Raw genomic sequence first — 19,525 nt, 5'->3', positions numbered from 1 at the left:
ATGTGCCCTGGCTTCTGGTTCAGGTCCATAAGACATTTAAGAGCCAATAACTAGCAGTATTGACTGGATCTCTGAGCAGGAATACTACTATATACAATCTTGGAAGCTACTCAGGCCATGTTCCTGTAAATGTCCTAAAATACAGGATTAAGCTGGTAACTGAATCTATATCATAGAGGAAGTGGCAATGCAGAATTAGGAATATTTGAGGAAGGCAAGGAAACCAAGAAGGAATGTTCAAATGATAACATTATTTTAAATATTACTACCTTACACGTGTGAGGCTGGTTTCCCATTGAGCTGATTGTGGCTAAATGTGGCTGATAGTAAACACTTCAATAACAGGAGTGGTGTGTAATTTTTACCAGTGAGCGAGTGGAGGAGGGCACACATACACACTCACTTACTCACTCACACCCATGCATTCACACATGCACACACACACACTCACACACCCATTCATAACAGTCACAACAAATTAATACATTTATATGCACACTCACGCACACGCCAAACATTCAAAAACCTAAACCTTGCCATGCCCTGCAGCCCCCGGATAGGAAAACCTCAGTGGTCCCAAGAGAGTTGAGCACTGCTGCAGCAGCGGTCCATGCAGGATAGAGCGGTGGACGAAGATGAGGGAAAATTAAATATATTATTAGTTGTCCCTTGTCATCGTTCATCGAAACCCCTCCCACCCGGCCCCACTGCTCTTACCTGCACGGGCCATGGCGGCACTGCTGCCTTCCGTCTTTGGCTGTCCTAAGGTCAGCCAATGAGGGAAGGCATCTGTCCCTCACTCGTCCCAGATTGGGATGACACCTACCCACTCTATGGCGAGGTGTCACTGATTGACACTCAACTCTGGGCTTTCAGGGCTTAAAACTGTAGCCAAGTTCCGAGGCAATCGGCAATGCTCCCCCTCAACACGAGGGGGAGGGCCTTGAGGCACGGTTGCCAGGATGAGTAGGTAACATCCACAGGGCTGTGAAATCCTCGGCCTGGCAAATTTCAGCTCAGGCAGCCATGAGCATGTGCATTAAGACCGTCTTGTTCCTGGTTGCCTGACCTGAACAAGAAGATTGTCTGCCAGACTGACCTTTGTTCAGACTGACAGACTCTGCTTGCCAGGAGAAAGGTCGGGGCATGGCCCCTCAGCCCCTCCGGACGGACTGCTGCTGTTCAGTAAGGATGCTATTCACACACCTAGATCAACTAAAGAAAAGAATACTGTTCTGGTTATCAATACATCTGTTAAAAATAGATGTATGGCTAGAGGAATCCGACAGGCCTAGATGTATGCCCTTGTGAAAATTGGCTCTGTGCGGCTACTTGCTGTTCAGGTTGTGCAAATTGGCTCTGTGCAGTCATTTGACGTCCAGGTCTTGTACCAAGTGCATAAACAAGATTCACTACAGGGAAGAAACGTTAGTGGAGAAGAAAGGCTGCACACTGCGTTGAACACGAGTAAACTACACTAGCCGAATTTGATGGCAAATCATCTTCAAGGTAGAAATTCTAAATTTCTTCATGCATGAACATTTAGTGGGAGTAATGTGAATACTCCTGGATAAAGAAAAGTTATGCATAGCACAAGAGAAGTTCTGGATTCCAGCAAGCTGTGCAAATTAGATCCTAATATCACATCAACTATGAGTAGTCAAGAAAGGTGCGAAGTTGAAAGTATCAGAAACAAATCAAGAGCCTTCCCATCAGGGAGCAATGCACAAGCATAAGCGGAAGACTGGAAAATATATGGTCTATCAACACTCCCTATATGCAGGCGAATTTATGACCATCCATGATAAGTACTTGCACTCACCAGTATTTTGGCGTAATTGTGCCGTATGGACTCTGCCACGGTGACATCCCTCCTGCTCACAGCATGGGCAATGGTAGAGTTTTTCAAAAAGGCAGGAAATTCGGGAGTATCCTCTGTAGCTGTCATCTGTGAATGCGACAAAAATGTGAAAAATAATGAGCCAGCAGGAATGACTGAACCAGATTTTATTTTACGCCTCCCCTGGGTCTCGAACTTTCCATTTCCATTGTATGCACATCACTAAAAAGCCTGCATATATTTCCTCTTCTGTCACATCACTTTTCTCATAGGCAGCACAGCAGGACTCTCTGTCCAGTTCTGTGTATTGCACTGACAAGGATCAATTATTTACCCAGCAGTCCATGCTGGGCACAGTCGTTAAACCATATCTGTTTTTCTTCCCCTAGCTTCCTGGACTATAATGACTTTACCTGCATCAGAAAACGATGTGTACGTCTTCACAGTATGAATAGTGTCTCAGTGGTAGTAGGAATGAATGTGATATATCTAAATAGAAGCATAATAGCCATGTTCATGGTTCTCAGTAAGTTCATCTGTGTTCTCTACAATGCTTTAAGTGTAGGAACCACTAAAATCTCAGCTTTAATGTCAGGTCTAAGGGAAGCACATTCAAGCTTTGCTCCCTCTAAACATAAGAAGCTAAGAAATAGCTGTACCCCCTTTGAAACTCTATATTTATTTTACAAAATTTGTGAGCTCTGTTAAATCCCTTTTTAGTCGTGGCAGCATGTTTACAGCTTTATGTTTACAGATAACATATGTATACATCTTCATTTACACCTGTTAAAAACAGGAAAACTACAGCAAAGAAGCGTAAAGCATCTGCTTTTGAGAAACTGTTCGCCATGACAGTCTGCAACCACAAAGTGAGAACCCCATGCTAGAGGTGAAAGTTGGTGGGTGAAAGCAAATTATGCCTTGGGAGCTTGTCATTGACCACAAACTTGTGAGTTTGTGGCCATTCACAAACTCCTCTGATGCTTTCCCACTCTGGAAGTGGTCATGGAGTTGCTTCAGCAGAGGTAAATCCACTGCCAGGGTGCGATGGGGAACAGAACACCCCCTAACCCTCAGGGTAGGGGAAAGGGTTCCTCCCTGGTGAAGCATGTTTTCCGATGCATTAAAAAGAACAAGAAAAAAATTAACAATTGCACAGATCGGTTGCCTTTCCCCAATGCAGAAATGTATTGTTTGTACAGCTGCAAATTGAGGGAAATAGCAATATACAAAAAAACAGCATCACATGACCCGCCCGGATTCTCTCTGTACCACCTGCCTCAGTAACATCATCATCTTTGAATTCTCCTAGTCTCTGAATACAGAGGATACAAGAGATACGCAAGTGCTATTTATCTTCTCCCCTCTTCTCCAAAATAAAATCTTTAAAAAATCTTTTTTCTTAAGGGCAACTTAAAGGTCAGTTTCAACTTGAAGCAAAATATCAGAAATCCATGATAGGAGAGAAAAAAAAGCCCTAATTCAATTTTCCGAAGTGAACAACTTTGGATGACCCGGTCAGCATTACAAAAGCCAGAAAATGCTGATTAAGCAAGTTCAGCTTCCTTTGAACTGCCGGACACCTCTTAAAACATACAATGCATTGGCATTATTACACGTGAGCACTTGTATTATTCGCACAAAGGCTTAGCAAGGAAACCACGACGAAATGTTTCTGCACCAAAAGAGAATATGAGTACCTTTTAAAGACAGAAAGTCACATTGGTGCAAGTAAAACGTAACTACTAAGAGCAAGGTCGTGCAAAATAGGATTGAGACTAAACTCAGAAAGATGGTCAAGAGAAGATAGGCCTAAAAAGGAAGGGTATGTCAGCCAGCAACTTCTGTAGTATGTGAGCCCTAAAAGTTAGAAAAATGTGTTTAAGACGCAAGGCAAATTGGAGACCGTACTGAGGTACTCACTTTGTTTGAGAATTTTCCTGTTTGCTATTACTAGTCATTAACCATTTTCAGTGTATTGTATAGTGTAGCACTGCTATTTATGTAGCGCTTTCTTAAACTTGTGAGGCTGAAACTATTTTACAGATAAAAGAGTGTCTACACTCTTTGTTGTGCATGGTTGTTAAGAAACGAATTACTTGGGGAGCATGGCCTGACTGGCCAAGATGGCGGACGCCCCTCAGTGAGCTCTTGCTCCCCGGAGGTGATTCTGTCACATTCTGGATGCTGGTGTTGTTGATCCTGACCCCTGGGTACCACTCGTATCCCTCTTACCCCCTCGATACTGCGGGCCTTCCTTTCATTGCTTGCCTGGGGGCAGAAGGGCCACTAAGGGAGCCAGCTAAGCCACGCTATACTAAGGGCCCGTGCGGCGGCCGTTGCCAACTTCGGAGTGACCCGGTCTAGGCACTCCTTTCAAGTCACATGGGGTGTTGAGCATGCTGAGGACCGGTACCTGTTGAGACTCTCCCCGCTGCTGCCTTCCAGACTGAAGGTACAGCATTGTTCCTCCATCTCCCCTCCATGCATGGCTTCGCGCCACATAGACGCTGTGCCGCGCGCCGCTCGTACCTGCTAAGAGCTAGTGAGTAGCCCTGGTGATGGTGGGAGGGATGCTTTCTGACAAAGAGCTTGATTATCTCCTGTGGCTAGGGGCTTCCGGGGATAGGAGGGACCCCTCTCTGTTACGTTTTATGGCGGATTGCTGGATACCCCCACCCACTGCTCCTGATGGTAGTGGTTACCAGCGTTATGGGACCATCCATCAAACTGTGTCTGTGCTGATACTGGTGGGGCCTGCTGCACTACGGTAGTAATGCCAAGGTTGTTTGCTGGGGCACCCCCCCTTATGTCTGCAGGATTCCGGCTGGTGGCTGTGTGGTCTACGATTGCTCATACTGCCGGGTTGGGCTACCACATGCAAGTGCATCATGAGTGCACTGCTGGCCTATTTCTCTGCCACTGCTGTCGCCCCTGGCACACCGGTGTCTCACCTATTGGTATATAGTTAGCTCGCAGCCTGCCTTGTCTCTGTGGTTACCATGGGGAAGGGAGTTCCCACTCATCATCCACACAATCCAGGATTGATACGTTCATGACCAGCCCGCCTTCAGCCTCTCAGCGGAGCGCCTCTGAGGCACCACTGCCCCCTTTACTGGAGGGCACCCTGACATTCTCCTGAGTATCCAAGCCTTCCGATCCACCCTGGAATCCAAGATCAGAGAGTGTGTGGCTCTCCTGCACCAGGATCTGTGCAATGTGACGGACCGTGGGGCCGGCACTGAGAGGTGTATTTCTGACCTCAAAGATACCGTCTTCACACTCAAGGTGGAGGTGACTCACTGTATGATTGATGGCATCCTGTACTCTGGAACTCCGAGCAGAAGTCGCCAAAAAACAGGCCCGGCAACCATCTCTGGTTGGTGGGGTTCCCCGAAAGGATTGAAGGGAAGTCTCCTGTAGACTTATTGGCCTGACTTCATCCACTGATTCATCAGATTTGTGCAAACCTAATATACCAGTGCTTCAACGTGGATCTGTCCGAAGGGCACTCTCTCTCAGGTACCAGACAAGGCTGCCCCCTCTCCTGTTCATCCTTGCAATCGAGCCCATGGCAGCATGTATCTGTTGTGATGCACATTGAGTGGTACTATTTCCCCACAAACCCTAGTAGTCGGGTCCCAGGGCTTTAGACTTGTTCGACCTCTATGGGCAGGTGTCAGGCCAAGTCCATGTTGATTCCACTGATGGGTCCCCTACAGGACCATGGCTGGCAGAGATCTATACCCCTTCGTAGACTGAGCTTTCTATATCTTGGTATATATATGTTGTTGACCCGCCCTGACGTGGTCGCTAAGCATTACACCTTTGGCGACACGTATGAGGAAGGACCTTGACCACTGAACATCTTTTGGACAGGATTGCACTTTTTAAAATGATGGTCTTGCCCCAGTTCTTGTACATCTTGCTGAATTAACCCCACAATATTCCCTCAGCGTGGTTTAGTTCGATTCAGGCCCTTATATGTCCCTCTTTGTGGAGCCATAAAGTTCAGCGTACAATCTCTCAAAAATGTGTGTAAACCACCTTTGATGGGGGCCTGGTGGAGGCTGGCCTGTGGATTTATTATTGGGTCTCCCACTTAGTGGTCCTGAATGACTGGCTCCGTGGAGGAAGCGAGGATCTTGTATATCGCACGGAACTTACTTTTATGTCATGGGAGACGATTACCGATCGCTTATATGGGTCTCCGATTCCCTGAGATTTACCAGCGGTCCCCAGGATCATCTTTAGGATCTGGATCAATGCTACGAGTTGGACTGGTTGGAGGAGGAGGGTCATGCTACAGACCCCTTTTTGGGAGGGGCACTCTTCTCCATCATGTGATATCACACATGTCTCAGTTTCTGTGAGAAATGTAGTGCAGGAGTGTAGGAAGCTGGCTCTGTATATACCATACCAAAGTAAGGTATAGTGTGCACAGAGTCCAGGCGATCCCCAGAGGTATAGCAGAGGCTAAATTAGATATTCACTAAAAGATCTTGTGGGTGTGTTAAGCATTTATTATATTCACTCAATCAAGGACTGATTGCACACAGTCAGAGACAGAATCCAGACCAATTGGGTAAGTATAAAAAAGATAAACTTATGTATTATTTGTAGAAACAAGCAGGACTCGGTACAGGTAGGCAAAATATACTTGCAATTGTAAAACTGTACACAGAAATGTAATTGGGAAAGGTTTTCCAATCATTACAGGAGTGTATATGCTTTAAAACAGTTTAAATTACTGTCAAATCAAAACTTTCTTTATTCGGCCTTCCGAAGAAAGGCCATAAAAGATACAGATAAAAATACATGATAAAACATCACATGAAAGTTCCATCGTTTTAAAATTCAACAGAGACAAGAATGATCACAGTAATTTCATTCGCGAGTTTAAAGTGACAGTGCATGTAAAGTGCCTGGGAAAAGAGCATCAATTTGGTTTTAGCAGTCAGTTTAACGATAAAAATCAGACATGTAATAAATATGGACTAAAAAAGCAATCAAATCCCATCATCAACCCAACCTATTTAAAATCCCATTGAAGTCAGCCTAAATTCGGTCTATGTCGCACGATGTACTGTAAAAAATTGGAAACAATGTAGACCAGCTCCTCCCCCTCCAATGACTGTAAAAAGAGGAGGGCTGGACGACAAGTACGAAAGCCCAGACGTTTTAGTAGAGGGATGAGTAATTTTTTCCGTTGGTCCAAATAATATTTACAGAAAAGGATAGTATGAATTGTAGACTGGGAGGAAATCCCGTCACAAGGGCAGGGCGATAATGTTTTGGCCCAATTATTTCTCAACGGAAAAACAACTAAACGGTGGAAAAGGTTCAGCCTAAACCTAACTAGAAGAAGCAATTCATAAGAGGTAATACTATAGGTTAGGTAAGGCTGAATCCCAAATACCGTCTGGACAGTCAAACTGTGTCTAACTGTTTGCTTCATAACCTCTAAGTTGAGTCGTAAATCTTCAAGGTGGTTAAAACAGAGTTTATAAAAGACCTTCCTCGATTTCTCCTGAATCGAGGTAGGGTCATAGTAGTATTTTACTAACCCTAGGTCACTTAAAAAGCTTTTGACATAGACTAGCCACCTAGATCTGTGTGCGTTTTCGAGGGCTTTACAGTCTTGAATATTTTTTTGAGTAAAGGCTGTTCTTTCGGACGACCAAATTCGGTGCCACAGCAACAGTGGCTGGATTCACGCCAGATCTGTCACATACGGGAGACCCAGTTCCAGGTGGCAGGAATAAGTTGCAGCAGTGGTTGGTAGAGTGAGAAGGTATCTCAGAAAACAGTTCTCTACTGCCTGAATGGGACCCACAGCTGCATGGCCCCATACACCCGCTCCGTACAAAGCCACTGAGATACATTTGGCTTTGTAAATTTTTACCATTTCCACGGGTGCTTTTTTCCCTAGTTTCCTAGAGAAATTTGCGAGAGCACTATACCTTTGGCCAGAGAGGTGCGCGCCAATTGGGTGTACAAAGATACAGCTTTGGGAAAGAACACAGGCCCTGATAACCTGATGATTGGCAGGGACCCAGGGCACACCAAGTACAAACGTGGGGTGTAACCATGCAAAAAGGGGCACTTTCCGACAAGGAGTGTGAGGGATAGAATTGCGTCTTGCATATACAGCTCAGTACTTCTTGTAGGTTCAGTCTAGTTGCTGCAATGTTTCAAGAAACAGATGTTTACAGCCCTGCTAAGTATAAGGTTGTTGCTGATTATGCTTCTTTTCTTCGGGAGTCAGTTTCAGAGCTGGAATGTCTTTATGGAGGATGACCTTCCACCCAAACTAAATTTATTGAAAGTGAGGTGTTCAAAAATGGAGCAATTCTGGATCTTGTATTCCTTGCCAGTGCAGCTTGCATTGTTGATTTTAGAGACGTTTTTTTTTCTTCGACTCCATGTATTTTATGTAATATTATCTGCATTTTTAAAGTAATTATTGATTAGCTGACAAGTTAATTCACAGCATAATATGTTTATAATACATGGGATTCTACAATCACTGTATAAATGCCTGTCTCTTATTTCTTTATAATACATGGTATTCTGTAATCCCTATGTAACTGCCAGGCTCTAATTTCTTCATAATCAGCAACTTGTGATGCACCCAGTGGCCAATTATAAAGAAAAAATAAGAACTCGACTCTTATAAGTTATTACAGTCGCGTTCCAGTGTCACAATTCCTGCTGCCAGAGCCAGCAGTTGAGGTGAAAGGCAGGTCAGGTCATGGAGCATAAATGAAACAGCTGTATAAAGCAAGGAAAATGGAATGTTACTTTTCATTATTCTGCTCTATGTTTCTAGCTTACAATGACAAGCAGAGAAAACATGTTTATTTTTGGCATTCCTTAGATAGAGAAAAACTAGTATCTTTTTGCATGTTTCTACACATTCTGAGCTACTGCAGCTTTTTTTAACAGGCTTGTATTGAGCTGTTTATAATATCTGTTTGCACAAATATCTAACTGGTTTTAGATGTGTATCATTTTGCACTTGAGGTTTTATTTCATTATTTACGTTTACAAACATGCTTGCTCTTTTATATGAAAGAGCTGTGCCCCAAAGTTTTAAGTGGTTTGTGGGAAAAGTGATGGTGTGACCATGTATTATATGGGATAAAGTACTCCATGGCATACATGTTAAAGATATTGCAAGTCACCTTGGAGCTCCATAACTTTATAAAGGAACTTGGCCTTTGGCCTCATTCCTCTATATGGTTATGGAACTCCATGGTTATTTACAACATCCTTATAATGTACAGCATGGAGTACTTTATCCCGTATATAGTCAATGACTTGTGACGCACCCATGCAATAAGTTATTACCTTCGAATTTTGATGTCACAATGCGTGATGCCAGAGACAGGTGTAAGGCAAATCAGGTCATGGAGCAGCTGTTTAAAGCAACAAAAATGAAACATTGCTTTTCTTTCTTCTCGATTTATCTAGCTTATTTTTTTCTATGGTGATTAGAATGTTCATTTTTTACATGCCTTAGATAATTATAGAAAAGTTAGAATTTTCCGTACTCTGAGCTACTGCAGCTCTTTTTTAAAAAACTGACTTGTATTGAAATGGTTCTAACATCTTTTTCCCAAAAATATCTACTAGGTGTTTGATGTGTTTAATTTTCCACTAGAGGGTCTATTTTTATTCTTTATATTTGCAAACATTCTCTCTCTTTCATAAAACAGAGCTACGGACCAAGGTTTTAAGTAGTTTGTGGGAAAGGTGATGGTGTAATCATGTATTATATGGGATAAAGTACCCCCTGCCAAACATGATAAGGATATTGCAAGTCACCTCAGAGTTCCATAACCTTATAAAGGAACTTGGCCTTCAGCCTCAGTCCTCTATATGGTTATGGAACTCCTTGGTGACTTGAAATATCCTTATAATGTACAGCAGGTGCTACTTTGTCCCTTTTATATTATTAGAGTGGATATTATTATTAAGGGTAGGTGGAGATCGCGGAGTTGCACTACGCGGAATTCCGTGGAGTTGCATATAAACTCTGTGGAATTCCACGTACTTCCACTTCTTCCTACTCTTCTCTCTACTACTGCACCTCCTCATGCCAGCTGGTGCTGCCCCGGATATCAGCTCTCTAGACCCCCGGCTTTTTGGGGTTCTAACAAGATGGGCATGTAATGATGTGGGGCATCTTCACGGTCCATCATGATTGACAGTACTGCAAAACCAACTTCACAAAGAAGCCGGCACCGATCACCTGCCAAAGGAACAGTTCTCTTCGGCGCAATAGTGTTTTTTGAGCCTGGGTTGCAATGATGCTGGGTAGAAATGTGGAGAGTACCACTGTTTGAGACCCGTGTGCAATACTTTGCAGCCACCATTAATCATGCCGAGGACGCCGAGGACACCTCGGGTTGTGTTCTCTTTACAAAAAATAGGAAATAAATAATACAAAGTTTAATTACCCCATGCACCTGCTCTGTAGTGGATGCATGGGTGCACTGGACCGTGCCGCTGAGCCATATTGCTGAATCTCTCAGACCGAGTGAGGAGGACCTTCTCTGTTTTTATAGTAGGTGTGAGGCAGTCATAGACATAGAAGAAATACACACCATCAAAGTAGGGTATTGTTTGCTGCCGCGATGTATAAGGTACACAAAATTGCAGTTTCTGCAACCACAAATTGTTAGGAGCACAGTTACAGAGTGGAGCAGACGTTGCTGGGAGGTAGCGACCTGAACCCAAGGCCTGGTACATTTTCCTCCTGCAGCGTTGCAGGCTACTGGTGAGGAGTCCGACAGAGAAGTGCAGCATGGCTGTAGCAGGTAGGTGTGGCAAGCCTCACTCAGATGGGTGCAAAACCTGCACTCAGAAGGCCTCAACTAATTACCTGTGGCTGGAGGTGAGAGACTCGAGGCCTATAATTTACATTGGACTTGCTCGGCTGTCCGGGCCTGGATAGCAGGCTTATTCAGATGAGAATCCTGCCTTATGCCTCTGAGGGCCTTAATGCTCCTGTAGGGTTTGCCTTAGGGGTGGGCAAGGGCCGGGGGCAAACTGCGCCAAGCAGCGGAGACAGAGTTTTTTGCCATACTTCGTGCTCACAGCGGAGCGTAGAGTTGGCAAAACTCTGGAAACTTTGCTGGCAGAGCGGAGTTAACCGCCCGCCCTTAATTATTATTGGTATTAACATTGTTCATATATTTGTTATTATTAAAGTTTGCTACATGAAATTTGAGACATTATCTTTTACTATTCTGCTGGCATTGATCACCATTAATATTTTCCTCAGTGCCATACTTTTCTGTTTTGGTACGGTAGGCCAACATTTATTGTGACTGCTACCCTATTTTGCCATACTGAACAAGTGCACTCCATGTTACCGCGACATTTATTTTTGCAACTTGTTACAGTACTATGTTATACATAATGCTGCACAAATAGGATTTTGTATGGAAGCTAAGGAGAATTTTCCTAAGAGTTCCAAAGTTTTGCAGGTTCTATTTGCGTCTGATTCCTAAAGCATTTTTCGCTGTTAAAAAGCAATGGATTTTTTTTTATATATTCAGAGTAGTTTCAATGCGAAGAGAGAAAACAGACTGCCACTAGCATGAAGACAGTGGCTGAGCTGTTCACATGATAAACTCAGTTGAATGGAAAATTCTATCCTAGTCAACAAAAACAACAGGAACAGAGGTCCACTTCGCCTGCAGGGTCACATTTATGGATGGGACCAGAGATTAAGATTAAAGGGAGGTTTGTGTACTAGTGTTTTATTCAGTTTACGATCAGATTTCTTCTCTGATTGCTAAATACATCCAATCGGACTGGAATTAGGAGGAGTTCCACAGGACAAAATAACGAAGAGTCTCTTTGTATCTGTTGGATGTGAGAAGAGATAGCATTTAAAGGGAAGCAAATGAAAACCACATGCTCAGACGTGATTGCAATTACAGGCCTGTGGTTTAAAATGGCCTCAGACAGAAGTCTGGGCACATGAGCGAGTCTGCAACATGGTGGTCACTAGGAGGTAAGGGGCTCTAATGAGCTGGACAGGAAATGCAGATAAGTGCTTCCTTCCCATGAATGACTCGTACAGGACCAGGCAGAGGTCAGGAGACAACACTTCGAACGTTGCTGACAAGGCAAATATTTGATGGGTTTACATTAGTGAGTGGCTACAAAATATAAGCCAGGAATCCTTTTAAGAGCAACACTTTAAAATGCACGCCTCTCCACGGCATTGCACTGTGCAGCACTGTGCAAAAGAAGAAACGGTGCAAAATATTCAGAGTTTGAGAGGCACAGTAAATCATGAAAGTGTAAATGCTAGTACAATGAAAACAGGTTCCAAAAAGTTGTCAAAACAGGGAACTTCATAATGAACTGTAAACAGCACACACCTAAAAGCGTAAAATAAAGCCACACAGCCACCACTGTATTTTACATAAAGTAATGGGGTAGGTTTATATATAACAAAACTAGCTGGAGTTAGTTCATGCCTCACAGCTTGTTGAGTTTGACAAATATGATTCTATAACACACCTTTAAATATAACATGTATTCTAACTTCAGTACGGTGACAAACAAGTCGCGTGCTGTTAAGCGCTCCGAAGAATGTGGTTACAGAACTGAAGAGAAACTCGAATACATGTAATCTGCTCCGGTGATAGGAGAGCCCGCCTCTTAAACATTTGGTTATGTGCTCGACCAGCTAGAGGTGGGTGAGCCACTCAAAGCTCGAGCCAGGCTTGAGCCTGAAGCATGGCTCTGGCTCAGCTCGAGGTCCGGCTGGAACCTCGAGCTCATAACAAGCCGAGCCTTCATATGGCTTCTACTTGTCGCCCACCCTCTACCCAGGATGAGGCCCTACGGCCCCAGAGATGGCGACTTTGGACCTAAAGAACCCGGTTAGAGAGTCGGCCCTCAGCTCAACACCTTGTGATTCTGGGCAAATAAATGAGTTTCTCCGTGCCTATAAAAGATGATCGGAACCTTGTGCAATGTAACTGCTAGCCATGTTAAGCGCTGCAATACCTGTGGACAAGTTTGCGCTATCACAAACTGCAGAAAAATTCTTAAAGAGGTGTCTGAATGCACTTTCAAATATGTGAGTTCAGAGAGCCAGGTGTACAACAATTTAAAGACTTTGATTGAATAAACTATAATGTTGCTCTATAATAATCAGGGTCACGTATTGGATGTATTTTAAATTACAACTGTCTTGCCTCTTAGTTCACTAACATTAGTTCATGTCTAAAAACGCTCACTTGTAATAAGTACTTTTCGGCGTAATGCTGTGTATTAACATGGATGTCAAGGCTCCAACGTGTGTTACAGACATACACTTTTTGAATTCTGAAGTGACTTCATCATATGACCTGATGCTTGTTGTATGTTGTATGATTTCCATTGTAAACATTTCCAGAGCTCGGCCCGTGCACGGGCTCTAAGCGCCAAACCAGACCCTTGGCTCGGCTCCAGCTCGGCTCTCCCTTTAAATTTGTGGGATCGTCCACCTCTATGACCAGCTGCATAGACCAGCTGCTCCTGTTTCCCAGCTCAGTGGTACTCATGTTATTGTCGTTACAATGCTGAAAGGTGGAGTCACCTCCTGTGGGGGTTGAAATTGGTGAGTTAGGGAGTGCAAGCACTTTTCTGCCGGTGGAACATTAACCCAATGGGCTGTCTTTGCAGCTTGAGGCACCTCTGATGGAATATGAGACAACGCCTCTCCTTGCACTACCCTACCCTCTCATGGGATGCTTTTAAAATCGGTTAAATTTCCTTGTGCTCATTCAAGTCACTATAAGTGCTGTCACCAGCTCCTTCACTCCCTTATTTTCTCTTTCTTCTGTCTAACAGACTCTCTACAAGGGCTGGGGGTGGCGTTTACTTGTGTTCCTACAGAAGCGCTCCAATCATCGAAAACATTTTAAACTTCTTGAAAAATTGAGAAAGGGTCTTTGGGATGTCAATATCTAGCAAACGACTCCGTTGAAACTACAGCTTTATCGACTGGTGGTGTTGTGGGTTGAGGCATATGCACATCCTCACGTCAGGTAAGGCTCAGCCCAATCCCCTTCCCCGGTCTGACATAGAACCTCTCCTCCACTTTGCCTCCAGTTCTGCGCGTCAGTCGCATGCCGCTTGAACTCTCTTCAGTACTGGAAATGGATGATTTGTTCTCTAGGTCCCTGTTGACTTCAACACGGGTATTACAAGCATAACACAGTCAAGCAGCCTAAGAGAATGGGCAACATTAATTTCCAAATAAACAACAGGGGCGTAGCTACCATTGGTGCACAAAGGCGTGAGGCCCTGAGGGGCCCATTGACACTAGGGGTGGGCGATAAATTCTGCTCCGCTAGGAGAGTAGGTGACGTTTTGGCCAGTAACGCAGAGTTTAGTCCAAATTCCGACAACCGATGCGTAGCGGAGTTATTTCTCGCATGTGGCTCGCCAACAGTAAGTTGACGAGCAAGAATTGGCCTCACCTAGTGTGATTTTGAGGTGCTAGGAGGGCACCCAGCGCAGTCCTGCAACAAACAGTAAAACGGATTGGCAGTACCCGCCATGACGGTGGTTCCTGCCAATGCCTTTATAAATGACCGTCTGCTTGGCAGTCATTATCAATCAATTCACGGCCTGGCGGACATAAAGTCCTCCGCTAGGCCAATAGTGAATACACCGTCCGTCAGAACATAAATCTAGCCCTAATTGTGACGGTAGTGACAAAAAGGATACATGTTTCAATGTTTGCCAACAAGCCTTATCTGGGTGGGAAAAAGTATTCACTGGATGGAAGGACGCGGTGAATTTCAGAGAGTATTTTGCTGAGATTTATTTGTGTGCTTGTAACATGAGTAATGGGGTTGACCCAAGGCAAGCTCTAATCAAGCTTCGCCTTTGTCAACAGTACCCAAACAATGGGGCCTTACGCAAAGGAAGTGCAAGCCTACAGGCTCTGAATGATCACCCATGAAAGATGCCATTGGCCGAATAGTCTGAATGATGAATTGTACAGGCCACTGACTAGGGGCATCCACACTGCTGACCAGGAAGGAGCCGGTTCACTTCAACAAAAGAGAGCATGTTTTTCTTTTTCTGCCGGTGGCCAATGAGAGCACCATAGACCCCACCAGTCCAGGAAAGAGCTATACTTTTTCAAGTGGCTCTTCCCTGCGCACGAGTCAATGACCTAAGAAGTACAGTGTTTTCCAGTATTCTGAACTCAGGGCTGTCTGCACGAAGGTCACACCGAGTCAAAGTCACTGTGGCCAACATGCAGGAAAACTAGTTCCATAACTCAAGCCCAAGACTGCCTCTCAGTGGGCCAGCCCTGTTCTTAAAGGAACAAGTATATTCTTTATCCACTTAATGGAGCATTTTGTGAATAATGCACGCATCCATAGCCAATGTGTAAAGCAATCACTGCTGTTTTACATGTTTAACAATAAAAGGGTTAAGCACCAGTGTAAAGCAGCAAAAGCAAACACGATTTTTACATGCAAAATATGTCGCACCGTTGTCGTGCATGTGGCACAAAAAAGGGAAAGGGGATAGATTTATTGGGAAGTAGCACATCCATCACAGCAAATATCAGTACTGTATGCATATTTATCCTCTTTCCTTCAGACTGCCTCATTGTGGTTTAGCGCGCCAAAGATAGATTACGTTATTTTAAAGGTAGCATTTTAATACCAAACTTAAACAATGTGGACGGACCCACTATGTGTATATACTTTAATCACTGTATGTAGTATGAACATGGACCCGTTAGGTGTTCTTAAAAGACCCCTCACACACCAACCTGGTTGGTGTCATGCTTCATCATTAGGGGCCCAACCGGGCGGCCGAGTGCGTCATGAAATATGATGGCTCCTTTTAGTCACAAAATGCCCTAAATTACGCTATATTGCTGCAGTGCTTGTTTGCATTTCAGCATCATGCGTGGGTGACAACTGGTTGCAGCAATAGTTGGGATTTAGTAGTGAGGATCCGACACAGGTCTTGGGTATTTTACCGGCGGTCCTCTCTATTTTTATTGTCCACATGCAAGTAATAAGGTTCATTACATTAACATGATGTGCTCGCGTTTTAGAAACAAAGGAATTTTAGAGGTACTTTCTGCATTTTTAAATATTCCATATAGAGGGCAGTGAAACTGACAGTATGTTTTCTAGATCTATACATCACGTGTATTGCCTTGATGTTTAAATGGTGTGTTGAAAATGGCACTCGTCAATTGTGAACAAGCATTGGCATAGCCAATAGGTCTCGCTTTTGGGACCTTATATGTATTTAGCTATGCAGCACAATATCCTTGGTGCAATAAAATCAACTGTTGCATGGCTAAAAACTTATAAGGTCCCAAAGGCGAGACCTATTGGCTATGCCAATGCTTGTTTTTAGAGGCCTGGCATGCAGTTTTAAATGTAGGCTGGTAAGAAAGGTGCCAACCCGAGGGGCAAGGTCTAGAGAGAAATAAGATAGGAAGAGAGGTGAGTTATAATGAGATAGCACAAATAGAAAGGTGAAGCACAGAATGACAGTTCAGGTAAACAAAATAGCGAGGCAGAGAGGCAGGTAGAGCCGGTGGGATGAAAAATAGAAAAATATGAGAAGTAGAGAGAAAAGAGGAGCAGATGAGGTAGCGAGATGAGGCTAATACAGAGGAAGGGAGAAGTAGAGAATGGTGAAATAGGGAGAGAGAGACAGAGGTAAGACAGATGTATTAAACGAGCGAGACATTGGAAGCAGAGAGAGTGAACGGAAACAGTGAAGGAGATAGAAAGAGAGATGAAAGCAAAGGAAGTGATAGATGGAGTGGAAGCGGTAGAGAGAGCATTTTAGAGAGAAATAAATAAAATAATGGGAAAGGTGAGGGAAAGAGGACATCAATAAAAAGAGAGACATAGAAGGCCAATAGGTGAGGTAAATTGAGAGGCTAGATAGTGTATGAGAGGCAGTGAAGAGAGAGATGAGGCAGTGAGTTGTGAGGCAGAGAGAGACATGAAGATAATAAGTGTTCAAAATAGCACAAAACTGTTTGAGTAAACATGAAATGATGCATGGAATGAGGCCTGGGGACATGCCCTTTGTTTATCTCATGTCCCACAGTGCCGTCTGATGTTCTCACGTGTTCTGAGTAAGCAGCGCTGTAACTTTTGCCTCCCCTTCCCCTGTCGTCTTTTTCAGCCTCACACAGGGAACGTCACAATATGAAGTGTCGGCTTATACCGATAAAAAAGGAGTTTTGAGTGACATTTTTATCCACCGCAAGCTTTTCTTGTTGCAAGTTGTTGCTTTTTAAATGTTCTAGTACTTAATGCTGTTTTTTATGTAGCTGCTTAGTAATAGAATGCATTAAAACTGAATTTGAATTTTGTTTGCTAGAAAGGCAGCCGCCTCACAAGCAAATAGCGTTTTTTTCTTTTTTGTTTTCCGAAAGGGCAAATCAGTTTGATTAATAAAAACAGTGCTCAATGTCCTGTTCTTTAACAAGCACCTCAAGTGCTGCTGCAACTACACATATTGGATGTGGGTTATATAAAAAAAAGGCTAGTGCCATAACGCTGTGAGCTTAAATTCTAGCAAAGTGCGTTATGGGACTGAGTAGTCTTAATTCGCAAAAAAAACTATCAGTGGCTGAAAAAAAACTTTCCTAATTAAGTCACAAAGTGAGCACATCTCGAAGTAAACACGGGCGGGAAATCGAACTAAGGATGGGAATAGGCTTCGTGGGTAAGTGGTTCTACACCACAACACACAGCAAGAGAGATTTTATGCACATTCCAAAAAAACATTGTTAAAATATCACAAGCCCCCAAAAATGATATACGTTACGTCTCGGGACTGCTGTGTAAAGAAAACCCTCCTTTCAGACTTTTAAAGTGTGTACTAAATTTATCTCGGTGAATATTTCCAGAAAAATCTGCCATTGCTCCACTTTTTGGCACTTTGAATTTAGCATGTATGCCAACACATCTGATGCAAGCTGAAAACTCATAATTTATGCGTGGTTCTGTTGTGGTGTGCACACAGGGAGTGATGCGTGGTTCTGTTGTGGACACAGGCAGTGATGCGTGGTTCTGTTGTGGTGTGCACGCAGGCAGTGATGCGTAGTTCTGTTGTGGTGTGCACACAGGCAGCCATACCTGGTTCTATTGTGGTGTGCACGCAGGCAGTGATGCCTTGTTCTATTGTGGTGTGCATGCAGGCAGCGATGCGTGGTTCTATTGTGGTGTGCACGCAGGCAGTGATGCCTTGTTCTATTGTGGTGTGCATGCAGGCAGCGATGCGTGGTTCTATTGTGGTGTGCACGCAGGCAGTGATGCCTTGTTCTATTGTGGTGTGCATGCAGGCAGCGATGCGTGGTTCTATTGTGGTGTGCACGCAGGCAGTGATGCTTGGTTCTATTGTGGTGTGCACACAGGCAGTGATGCGTGGTTCTGTTGTGGTGAGCACGCAGGAAGTGATGCGTGGTTCTGTTGTGGTGTGCACGCAGGCAGTGATGCGTAGTTCTGTTGTGGTGTGCACACAGGCAGCCATACCTGGTTCTATTGTGGTGTGCACGCAGGCAGTGATGCCTTGTTCTATTGTGGTGTGCATGCAGGCAGCGATGCGTGGTTCTATTGTGGTGTGCACGCAGGCAGTGATGCTTGGTTCTATTGTGGTGTGCACACAGGCAGTGATGCGTGGTTCTATTGTGGTGAGCACGCAGGCAGTGATGCGTGGTTCTGTTGTGGTGTGCACACAGGCAGCCATACCTGGTTCTATTGTGGTGTGTACGCAGGCAGTGATGCCTTGTTCTATTGTGGTGTGCACGCAGGCAGCGATGCGTGGTTCTATTGTGGTGTGCACGCAGGCAGTGATGCGGGTTTCTATTGTGGTGTGGGGAAGCCCTCTTTGCTAGCTCTTTAACAACTGTCTCCAATAGTGACCCAAAAATGAAACCGGCATTGTTGTAAAACACTGTCAAAAAATTCTAGTTCTGTCCAATAGATGGCTACTTTACTACACATGAAGTACACTGGACATACAATATCACGATTTAAGTAATAAATAAAAGGTGTCTGATAGGTTCGTCAAAACTTTTTTTTAGATGAAAGTAGCCACTATAATGTATTATATTTAAAAGCGGAGGGACCAAATTTGTAGAAAAATAATACAAAGCTAATGACACCCATACCACAGTGCTGAAGGCTCAGATATAGGATCATGCAATATACCGATTTGTGCTCTCACTTCCAGGCAAATAGATGAGTGCAACACACCAGAAATACAGATCTTGAAAGGTAGACAGAACACGAAAGAATATTACGGAAATTACAAAATTGGCAACAACATATGATATTTTGGCATGCATGTATCTTACATTATCTGGACTAGATGGCTTCATAGCCTTTCCATACTGAGTGGGGAATATGGCAGCAGAGTGACGCGATCTGTGGTAGGGGAGGGGGAGGGAATTGAAGCAGAGAGGGGCACGCAAGGCTTAATGAGCCTTGACAGGAATGGCTGCGCGCATGCACGCGCACGTGCACGCAAGCTTGAGGCCAGGAAAAGCCTCTGGTAGCACTTTGAAAACCCCCTTACTAAAAGTCGAGCAAGCAGCGCATGTGCTGCTCTAGGCTCGACCTAAAAAGGCAGTTTTTGCAGCCGAAACGCGTTCTTGACACT

At 44.1% G+C, this 19,525-nt stretch overlaps 1 protein-coding gene across 1 annotated transcript in view; it reads right to left on the bottom strand.

Moving 5' to 3' along the window:
* Window positions 1–19,525, bottom strand: part of ITGA8 (integrin subunit alpha 8) — a 652,632-nt gene that overhangs the window by 102,243 nt on the left and 530,864 nt on the right. The window contains exon 26 of the mRNA XM_085631247.1: window positions 1,823–1,948. Coding sequence (XP_085487373.1) covers window positions 1,823–1,948 — 126 coding nt within the window. The remainder of the gene's footprint in view (window positions 1–1,822; window positions 1,949–19,525) is intronic.

This window comes from Triturus cristatus, chromosome 10 (assembly GCF_964204655.1).
Source record: "Triturus cristatus chromosome 10, aTriCri1.1, whole genome shotgun sequence".
Classification (NCBI taxonomy): Eukaryota; Metazoa; Chordata; class Amphibia; order Caudata; family Salamandridae; genus Triturus; species Triturus cristatus.
Note: the sequence above shows the minus strand (reverse complement) of the source record. Positions and strands in the feature narration are given on the sequence as shown.